This window comes from Ambystoma mexicanum, chromosome 2q (assembly GCF_040938575.1).
Source record: "Ambystoma mexicanum isolate Mex_15411 chromosome 2q, UKY_AmexF1_1, whole genome shotgun sequence".
In the NCBI taxonomy this organism is placed as follows: Eukaryota; Metazoa; Chordata; class Amphibia; order Caudata; family Ambystomatidae; genus Ambystoma; species Ambystoma mexicanum.
This window is the reverse complement of record NC_090924.1, coordinates 56,170,450-56,181,851: the sequence shown is the minus strand read 5'-3', so window position 1 is coordinate 56,181,851 and position 11,402 is coordinate 56,170,450. Positions and strand designations below refer to the sequence as shown.

Genomic DNA, 11,402 nt, shown 5'->3' with positions numbered 1-11,402 from the left:
TGCGTGTGAAGCGGTTTTCTAAACAGAGAGCAGGTGGTCGTCGCTTTCCTCAGCGGGCTCCCTTCTTTGGAACAGCATCCCCCTCCCTCTTTGTCTTGAGTAGGACCTCCTTAAGTTCTAGAAAAGCCTCAAGACCTTCCTCTTTACCTCTTCCTTCAATCCTTCTCTCCTCTGCTAATCGCATAGTAGCTTGACTGGTGTGCAGGGCCCTTATGTATCCTCAGGGCCCTGACCTCCCACATCTTATCATCCCAGCTGCTGGCTCTCCTCTGCACTTGCTTCGGCTCACCCTCCACCACTGGAGGTTGCACTTACCTTTCTTCATAGCACTTCACCTGCTGCTTTACATGAGCACCACAGCACCCATCCCATACCCCCCTCTCTTCCCTCTGCACTTGCACGTTCAGAACCCTCACAAGGCATAGTAGGTTTGTCTTCCATACATGCCAACCCTCCCGATTTAGGCAGGAGACTCCTTATTTTTTTGTGAAAAATACTGCAATTTTTCACGTTCTCCCGTCTAAAATAATTATTTCCCCACTGCATTCCTATAGGAAATTGTTGCCCCCCACCCCCACCGATTTCTCTGTAGAAATCTCCCTCCCAAGCGTGTCAGAATGTTGGCATGTATGGTCTTCCCCTCCCCATTGTCTCTTATTTTGTTTTTATTTAATTATTTAACATTGTTGTAATTACAATGTCTATCATCCCCTCCCTGTTGCCATGGGGGCGCTTTGAAACAGTATGTGCTTTCTTTACAAGTGTCTAACATGTGAACAATAAATACATGGGGGAAATATATTTTGCCGATTGTTGTGGTGACATCTCCCTCTCAGGGGCTCCAGAATATTGGCATGTCTGTACATGGGGGAACGGACGAGCTCTGTTTACACACGTACAAGTCGTGACAAACATAGCAGTAGTGAGTACAGCCGGTGTATTAGTAGTGTAGGTCGTTACGCCTGCCACCTTCAAACTTTCCTTCTAACCCCTAAACTTCCCGCCCCTTTCGCGCTCTACGCTTCCCCTCTAGTCCCTCCCCCGGCTGTTGACCCTCCCATCGACTGCTGTTCGTGTGCTTCGCCTCCACTCCTCATTTGCCAACATGGCGGCTCTCGCTCTCCTGAGGGGTTCGGTGTCAAATCTCAAGACAGGTACGTCCGTCACCCTCTCTGTCTCCATTGGTACGTGCGTGTGACTGTTTTTGTTCTCTCCCTTTTTATTCGTTTTTCTCCTCAGCAGATCTTGTGTCACCCGTTGGGTGAGGCGGCACATGACGTGGGCTGGTGTTTTTATTTCTCCATCTAAGGTCGCTACTCTCCTCCCACTTTCGCCATTCACCCCCACTGATCAAAAACGGACTGGAGGGCGACACACTTCGGGAATATAGTAACTTCCAGGGTTTCTACCCAGCCATAGGGAACACGTTACACCAAGGTTCCACCAATTTTCAATACAGTCCTTATGCAGAGATCACGCGTTTCACAGTTCAGTGCGTGAGAAATCCATGCACTCTCGTTTTTGATTCTTGTAGTCCTACATTTAAAATGGAAAAAAACTTCAAATTCCAAGAAAATTGAACGTATGGATGGATGGCTTTCGCATGTTACTGGGAACCTTGAGAGTTGGAACTTTGGAATTGAGTGAGATTTACTATCCCCAACAAAATTGGGAATGTTGTTGGGGATAGTAAATGTTACTCAATTCCAAGAAAATTAAACGTATGGATGGCTTTCGCATGTTACTGGGAGCCTTGAGAGTTTTGTAATATACTAGAAAGATGTGTACATTTTTTGTGCATCTCCCTCCACCTACAGCACCACAGAGCTGTAGTTTAACATTGGTGTGCTATATGAAAGCATTTGATATCAGCGTCAGCCACATTTAGTAACATTTTCGGTATGTCTTCATTTCTCCACAATGAAACTTCTCGTGTTGACAGTCCTCTCATGGCTTCACGTATTTCCACTTACCAAGGGTGGCCAACTTTACAAAAGGGTTTTGCAGGACACTTTGGACGTGGTAGCGCATCAGAAGCGACCTTCAGTGTGCTTGATTGCATAACTAATTTATTGCGACCCCATCAACTTTATTGATGACATTAGTTGTAGATGGCATTTTAACACATACACAGAACAAAACAATAACTATAGGAACATTATGCATGCAGGAAACTCACCTGTTCGAGCTCTGCCCAGGCCCTATGGGGCACAATAGATGCAAGCCTCCTAGTTTTCATATTCATTGACACCCAACAGAAGTGACTTCTCAGTAAAGAGAATTGGAAGAAGTGTCTTTTGATACTTGGAGGCACCATGGGAAGTGACATTACAGTGTTGAATAACATGGTGCTATGAAAAATATGAATGGCGCTATTTTACGAGCAACTCTATATAGGCACTAGGTTAAAAAAAATAGCATGATATATTAACGTAAGCTATGACCTGAATCACTCTTGGAAGCTCCATATAAGGCAGTGAGATTCAATGATTTGCACAGGATCACCCACTTTGGTTAAATGAAGAAACCTGGATGTAAACAGATTGACACTGCGTTTAGTTGATGTACATATTTATTAAGGTTTTGCTTTGTGTCATGCGCCTAAATCGTACTTTCTTTATAGTAATGCCTTTAAAAACAACTCACCATAGATAATAAACGAGCCTTTCTTAACTAACTTTAAACTATACAGTCATAAAACTATGTTGAGCAATATTGGCTTTCATTTTATTCTCACCATCGTTATGGGTCACAGTAGCACCAGGCTAATTAATGTGGGCCTAATCTCACTTGGTGTTTAAACCCATCGGTTTACTTAACACAGCATGCAGCATTTTGCTACTTTCCCATTTCTTATCACCCCATTGACGTTTCTTGAGGGACAAACGCCTCTCCTTATAGCCCCCTCCATCCCATCAGTGTCTGCTCTCATCGTAAGGCTCCATTTATACAGAGCAACGTGTTAACGTGTTGCAGACATGGGAAGAGCCGCTCTGCTGCCGGAGCTCCACTTTCACATGAAAGTGTGAGTTCTGGACAGGGTGGGTTCTGCAGACCCTCTCTCAGGCCTGAAGCAAAAGCAGAACTTTTTTGGTGCCCCTGAGAGTGGTTCTGCTGAACGCGGGACCCGAGCTTTCATTTCGGCACAGTCCTGCAAAAAAACGGATGATTGGCCCTTTACGCTCCGCAGTCAAAACTCAGTTCTTCCCTTCAGAGATGCGTTACATCAGCCACCCAGAGTGTCCCTTTAGTGGCGTCACTAGAATCCGTATTGGGGGTGGAGAGAAGGGGACCAATGGGACAGATACAGTAAGAGGGGTGGGGGGGGGTGGCTCATAAGAGTCAACAGGCAAACTGGTTTCAGTATACATATAGTTTAACAATTTGGTTAAAAAAAATTGAAATTCATGCTCGGAGTAGGTTTAAGACAATACAAGTGTTGCATCACATATATCCTAAAAAGAGTGAATTTTTGTTCAACAGTTGCAAAAATGCTCTATGCACTCAGCAAGAGACTGCAATATGTTACTCAATCAGGTATATCGCGCCCAGCCCAGCTTAAAATAATGTGTATTTCGAGGTGGTATTTAGCAGAAGAGACCTCACTTCCAGCTCAGCTTTAAATAATAGCCAGTCAAAAAGAGTCGGTTTAAGAGAAGAGATTTCACTCATACACCCGTTTCAAATGATGGTAAAGGTAAGTCTGTTTTAACAGATGAAAAGGGAACTGTTTCCCTTTGGCAATTTAAGGTAGCCCACGAGCGCTCACTTGGCTGGCTCCTCCATAAAGGGCAAGAATGCCAGTGGGTTGCCGTCCCCTTGCCCTTTGTGGTCGAGGTGCCGCTGGTACATCCTCAATGAATCTATGCACAGTCAGTGTGACTGGAAATTGTTTGTGCAGTTAACCCATTCTTTTCCTGTTGCACACCGCACCTTCGCCACTTGGCGCAAGGCACGGGCTTATGACAAACACTCTGCGCTCAGATATAACACACACTCTTGCGCAAAGCCTCTGCCATAAGAATGAAGCTACCTTTTTAATTCGAACTGTGGCTTTCCACATAACTCTATCTCCTTAAACACAATCCTCCCCCTTTAGTCCATAGTTTACCTTCGCTGCGCCCATCCACACGCCATTCAGACATGGGTGACTAGCAGGATCTTGACCACCACCCTCACATAACTTTAATGGCTGAAATGCACACACGCATAATTGCACCTCGCATTTCTCCCACGTTTTCGGACTACGGTCGAGGGCAGTGCGTTGGGACCATAATTATGGTAAAAGGCGCTATACAAATGACAACATTAATGAATGAAGGTTGGGTCGGCCCCAGTCCCAGTTGTAACAGATTGCCCCCTGCAAGGGTGGGACAGCTTTTGCTTTAAAAAAAAAAATCATTCAAAGAATTATGCAGATAATACTGTTTCTATAATGGGGGCCTTCTAACTAGTAAGTGATCCATGTGAAAATTATAGTTCACGCCTGTGCCTTTTGCTTTAACCAGTCTCTTGACTGCTGTAGCTCCTCAGCGGCACAGGACAGGTTCAAAGATATTTGGGCCAGCTTCTGAGCTACAAAGCCCCCCCAGGAAAAAGTAGCTTTTTAATCCTATGCATAATTGTATGCCACCAGTCTTGTGACACTTGTTTTTTAAGTATAAGCTATGACTGGTTGTGGTATACAGTCACAGCAATTTGATATCAAATCGGTGTTGGCTCTGTGTGCAGGGCCAGCTATGACAGGACTGGTGTTTATTGGTGTCTAAACTGTCTCTACAACTGCGTGAAACGATAGCCAGAGTTTTGTCTTTTTGATTCTCTTGCAGGAAGGAAGGTTAAACCTCCCCCCCCACCCCCCATGGCATAACGGTTCCCCCCCAGAGGTCGGCTGGGAACTGCATAACAAAACTAGTCTCACACTGGGGAGTTGTTCACTGTGGTCCCTTTTGAAGCTAGTAGGTAGGGGTATGGGCCAGACTTAGAGAAGGTAGGCCTGGAGAAGGGTACCACTTTGTAATTTTTGCTGGGGCTCTTTTCCTTTTACCTATCCTCTCCATTTCCTGCAGGTAAGATACTCTGGGCGTGATGTCCTAACAGAAAGACCACACGTTGCAACAGTCTCTATTGGTCCCCTTGCAGTAGTAATCCCGTGCGACAATTTGGTTTTAAAAGGAGAGGGGGGCACTTCCTCATTCTTTGGTTTTATCTTTGGACCTTGAAGTGAAGCAGGATTCACTTTGGGAATTTTGTTGGGGACAGTAAATTCCCAACTCCTCTGCCATAGAGCTGAAGACAGTCGTCATGCAAGGAGGAGGAGCACTTTGTACCTTAATCCCTAGGTAACCGTGGGGTTAACTGCTGCTGGGGCAGTCTGCTGGCTGCATTGGCACCATGCTCGTGGTCACTTGAGGTTAAGGATCCACTGTAGGTGCCAGACAATCTCCCTGCAGTGGGAGTGAAACAAAAGGGTTTACTCTGTCCTAGAGTCCCTGGATTGGGACTCCCAGAAGTGCAAGAGCAGCCAGAATCATATTTCACTCCTCCTAGCTATCTTCGAGCCATTTACATTGCGTTGAAAGCCCTTTGAACCAACACAGGACAGGTCTAGACATTGAAATTCATGGCAGGAGCTGGCAGTACCTCCTGGGTGTCGGGACCTTTCTTTGACCATGAGCTACTTATCATGACCTAGGAGCTGTTGGTCAAGTCTCATGAATGGAATTGCCTGAAATTTGGCCAACCCTTCTTTTTTTCCCCAAACTGTGACATGCACCCACAAATGCACGCGTTGAGCTACTTTCTATTGCTATGTTACTGTTTCTTGAACTTTGGTACTGACTGTTTTTGTTGAATGCTCTGTCGCTTGCCAATTAGCTTGCATACCTTCACTTTTTACTTTCTCTTTACATTGTTTCCCTTTTTTTCTTTTACATTAGTTTTCTGTCAGTTATTTAATCTTTCCGCTACTTCTCACTTAGATTTACCTTTGCCACTAGTTATTTACACTGCCAATACATCTGTACTACATTACTTTGTTACTTTTTCTTTGCTGCCACAACATTTTTCTCTGTTGCTATCACTTTCTGTGATATGACATTGCTTACTCTTTCCCACTGTTGCTGCATCAGAACGGGACCCTGACACATAGTACACAAAATCTAGCTTCCAAAAGAGAAGCAACTATAAATTTGTGTCCAGTAAATCTTAGCATTTATGCTTTGCATGTCTTCTAGAGATTAACTAATGTACTTTGTGAAATGTACCTTTTATGTAAATTCCCAAATACATAACTAGTGTCGGACATGTATGTTTGTGTCGTACCAGTTGGCTTGAAAAGCCAAAAGCAACTCCTGGTCACTGTTGTTGTCAAGCTAACCAGCTCTTCTGGGTCCTATCCAGGGGCTACATAGATCCTAGCTCCTGGAAATTTTTGAACCCTGAAGGGCCTGCATTGCTGCTTTTGGCATGCCAAGTAAACCTGGAATGGCTCGCTGCTTCTTGACTGATCCAAACACTTGCTTGACCTATTGCTGTAGATGGTCTCAACCCGACCGCAGGCTCGACCTTCGAGGGAGCAACTAAAGTGCTGACTCTGCCTGCTGGAAGCCCAACAAATTTGCTGCTGGAACACCAACTTGCCTATCAGAAGCAGTCACCTTGCTGCCGAGTCAACTGCTGTTGGAAGATCTTGTCTTGCCGTCTCAAATGCAAACTGGACCCTTGGGGATCCTTTACCGTCAAACAGATTTGATGCCTACCAGTGGCATCCTAACGATTCAAACAGTCTCAATATTGGCCTTACTGCAGCTAACACGTCTCCCCTCTTAACACAAGCCCAGGAGCACCTTAGGCTACAACAGCCACAAGCGGGAGATGAATAGCTCCCCTACATTTCGAACGCTGCATTCACAACAGTCTGCATGATTCTTTTTTTGTGGTACTTTTTATTGCAGGAGTTTTTTAGTTGTTTAATTGCTTTTTTATTTTTATAACTTTGATTTTAGAACCTTGTCAGCCCCCACCCCATTGAAGCAGATACTCCACATTTCGTTATCCCTAGTGTATCGTTGACGTAGGCTCGCCAAGCAGTTATTTGTGAATTCTCAGCCTCTTTCCTCCAGTAGATGGCAGTCGAACACTTTTTCAGCACCTACCGGCCTTATCGTTCTGCAGGGCCAAGCCCGAGTAGTCTATCTAGGCGTACCGTGTGGAGGAATTGACACACAGACCTACCCTTTCTCTTTGCGTTTTTGTTAGAATACATGCTATTTTCTTTTAAGTATCCTTTTGCCTTGATGATGGGGTAGGTACCATATTATTAATATCATTATTGCTTGGAGGAACACATAAGGAAACGCAGTAGATGTGTTGGCAGTTATCTCTCACATGGGTTTAAACTGCGAGCATTTGACTTTATTTTTGTAAATGTATGCTAACTGCGAGCATTTGACTTTATTTTTGTAAATGTATGCTAACTGCGAGCATTTGTCTTGTTTTTTTGTAAATGTATGCTAATTCGACTGCTTTGTGACAATCGGTGTGAGTTTGACTCCCTTGTGATCAATGCAAAAGAACAGTATGTTACTATAAAACATGCTTCAGATCTATTTAACCACACAATGAAAACGCATTGCTTATGTTATGAACTTGTCTCTTAAATCAACATTTTCCTCCTTCCACAAGTATTGCAAACATTCAGGCTGATGTCTGAGCTGTGGACCGACCTTCGTTGCTGGCAGCACCACCCTGCAGTCGAAGGTACAGGCAGGCCAGAGTCTCATAAGGTGCAAGTTGCTGTCACAATACCTAGTTTCCAAACTATAAAGATGGAAAGTAAATTCTAAGACATCGGTGTCTCACTGACACTGATACGTAGATGTGCCCTGGGGAAACTTGGCTGCAATAGTGAAGCTTATTCTTGGGAAAAGGGCATGTCAGCTGAAAAGTCTTTACTGCGGTCACTGCCACATATAACCACTCCTGCAGCACTCCGCTACCAACTAGATAGGCATGCATGCACAGCAGATGGGCATGACTAGGCCAACTAAGCACGTATGCATCACTGGTGCGCTCATTGGCAGAGTTACTAACCACATGTCTGTCCTGTGTTTCCACACAGGACACCTCCAGTTAACCAAGAAGGTCTGGTGGACACCCAAACACCTGCCACATCCCTCGCCACCACCGCACCAACTGCAAAAACAACTCCTTCCCTAGAAGCCAAACCAGCAAAGGGCAAGGCACAATCCATTTCAAACAAGTCCCTCCAGTAGAGCAACCGGCACAGAGTGAACCACAGGCGCTGCCTGTATAAAAAGGACCACGTCCCTCAGAAAAACCCAAAAGGCCAGCTTCTGTCCGTGTTGTGCCTGTATATGATAAGGCATTTATAATGTGCCTATACACAAGTGTTTCAAGGCGCGACGAGGGAAGGTAGGGGTGATAAAGGGATGACGGACAACGATCTTACTAGGCCAGGTGACATTAAGATAGTGCAAGTGCAAGGGAATGGGGAGGGGGAAAAAGTGTGAGGGTTATAGGGGAGGCAAGGGTAAGTGCAGACATCCGGTGGCAAGTGTTGGAAGGGGACTGTGGGGATACAGACACAGACCCCAAGTGCAAAGGTTGCCTGGGGGCATCTAGTGCAGGAGTGCAACTGGCAGGGAGGGGGACCAGGGCCCGAGATCAGAGGGTACCCAGGTGTGAGTGCAGTTTCACTTTCAACCAGGAGTTCAGCCGGGGTGAGGAATAGAGGAAGGTCTTGAGGTACTTCTGGAATGGGAGATGGTTCTCCTCAAGTTTCAGCGAAGAAGGGAGGCTGTTCCAGAGGGAGGCCCCTGCTGAGGAAAGAGATCTACCACCAACTCGTTGCTTGGAGAAGCGACTGACCCTTAAGGGAGTTGGAGGCGGAGGAGCGAAGCGCTCGAGAATGAAGATATTTCCGAAGAGAGAGTTGAAGGTATTGCGGCCCCAGCCCCCAGAAAGCCTTGTGGACAATGCAGAGGGTTTTGAAATTAATCCTTGCAGCCACTGGGAGCCAGTGAAGAGATTTCAGGCCTGGAGAGATACAATCCCTGGGCTTGAGGCCAAGGGCCAGTCTCGTAGTCTTGTTTTGGATGAGTTGCAGAGGGCGGAGAGTAGAAGCAGGCAGATTTAGAAAGAGGCTGTTGCAGTAGTCCAGCCTAGAGAGAACCAGTGCTCTGGAGACAGTGATACCAGGTTATCAGAGAGACGGTTGAGCAGGATGGCATGTTTGACCTTGTCGAAGGCAGAACAGAGATCAAGTAAGATAGTAGAATCAAGTTTGGAGAGCAGGTCTTCACAGATGTTCAGGAGAGCAGTTTCTGTGCTTGATGGTCATGGAGGCAACCAACAGATTCAGTGTGAAGATTAAACTGGGAGATGGCCAGCTTTTCCAAGGGTTTGCCCAGAAAAGGAGTGATAGAGAATGTGTGATAGTTAGCCGGGCAGGAGGGGTTGGCTGAGGGTTTCCTAAGAAGAGGGTGTACAAAGTGGGGAAGGGAAGACTCCAGTGGTGAAGGAATGGTTGCAGAAGTCAGCCAGAGCAGGAGCCAGGGTGTCGATGTGGTCCTTGATGGTTTTTGAGGAACAGGGGAGAACCTGTTTTGAAGAGACTTTCATAGATCAGACCTGTTTAAAAACCTCTTCTGGGGAGAACAGGGGAAAGGCAGAGAAGGAGGGAGGAGGTGTGGCCAAGGGGAGTGGGGGTGGGGCGGTTGGGGGAGGGAGATGGGGAGAGTGGGAGAGAGATGAGTTTTAGAGATGAAATGTGAAGCCAGCGCTGTTTGGATTTTAAAGAGTTCGGCCGAGTTGTGGGATACTGCAGAGACGCAGGCTTGGATGTGGGCTCTCTTCTTAGTGTGGACAGCGAGCCGGTATTGCCTTTGGAGCAGGCCAGTTTGCCAGAGGATGTACCGGAAGCACACCTTTTCTCTCAGCCACCCTGCACTTGCATTTAGGGGTGACAAGGTCTGAGTCGTACCAAGAGTTGCACTCTGCTTTCGGCTTCAAGCGGATCCTCATGACGGGGGCAAGAACATCAAGAGTATCAGATATAGCAGAGCGGTGCATGGAACGGGCTGTGTCAGGTTGCGAGTCAGCCGAAGGGGGAAGAAGGGGTGGGAAAGACGCATGCTTCATAGGTCATATAACCGAGAAGGCAGGTGGCATTGCTGGAGTTGGCTTGGCCTGAGGGGTAGAGAGGTTGAGATGGGAGGAAGGAGAAAGTGATCACTCCAGGAGAGAAGTGGTGAGAGGGATGTAAAGGGGAAGGTCTGAAGAGATCCGAACATCCAGAGTGTGCCCTGCAGAGTGAGTCAGGCCAGAGGGGAGGATAGAGAGAGTTGCAGGGGTCACAAAGGACCAGAAGCATCAGGTGGATGTTAGTCTCCAAGAAGGAGGAGTTGAGTGGTGGAGGCCAGGCTGGAGCAGGAGTGGTCTGACCAGGTGGCCGATAGATTGTAGCCACCGTAAGGGACGGGCAGGAGAGGAGTAGGGTGCCCGCAGACAAGGCATTCAAAAGAGCAGTTGCCCTGCGTAGGAATGACGGAGGCAGGAATCCACTCCATGAAGATGAGAGCTACACCCCGTGTCGTACGGTTTGCCCTGAGCACGCAGAGGATCTTGTAGCCATCAAGGAGGAGAGTATCACAGCTCGTGACGGAGCTGGCCGTGAGCCATGTCTCGAAGAGACCGAGGACACCAAGGTCAAATTCTTCCAGGAGGTGGCAGATGTCAGAGGAGTGTTTGACAGCTGAGCGAGGGTTGAGAGTGGCAATATGGAGAAGGTTGCCATCCTTGAAAGACTTCCGTAGAGGGGTACAAATCAGAGGTACGCCCTGCGGAGGTGTAGGAGAAGCCCCAGGAGGACAGAAGAGGAAGGGGGCAAGGTAGCCAAGGTGGAGACGGGGGGAGACAAGGAAGCCGTGGAGGGAAGAGAGGGGACAGCAGGAGAAGACAGGACATTGATGAGGTGTGGGAAGTGTCTATCAAAGAGGAGAAGGTTGGCCTGAGGGCCTTGGACCAGGCAGTGCCATTCAGGTACACATTAATGATGACTTTAGAGGAGTGGAAGGGGGCCAGGAGGACCTCCCACCGGTTTCAACCATTAATGGGAGAAGAAGAGAGAGGAGAAAGTACAGATACTATATGAAGAGTCCATAGGTCTGGGGAGGGAATGACAAAAAAGATGTCGGTGAGAGTTTGTCTAGAGGCAGCACTGGTATAGGTGTCAGCGATAGAGAGGCATGGGTTGGAGACAGGATGTCCTTTATAAACTTCTTCCTACCAGATTTAGTGAGGAGAGCAGGATAGTTGATAGAGAAGCAGTTAGAAAAGATAGAGAGCACGTACCTTAGAGTAGGTGGGGAGAGAAGAGA

General features: G+C 47.0%; 1 protein-coding gene across 1 annotated transcript in view; it reads left to right on the top strand.

The window, feature by feature from the left end:
* The first annotated feature begins 973 nt into the window (after positions 1-973).
* LOC138569129 (enoyl-CoA delta isomerase 1, mitochondrial-like) overlaps positions 974-11,402 on the top strand; it is a 216,450-nt gene continuing 206,021 nt past the window's right edge. Inside the window, exon 1 of the mRNA XM_069646813.1 lies at positions 974-1,154. Within this exon, the coding sequence (XP_069502914.1) occupies positions 1,106-1,154 (49 nt within the window). The 5' untranslated portion in view covers positions 974-1,105. The remainder of the gene's footprint in view (positions 1,155-11,402) is intronic.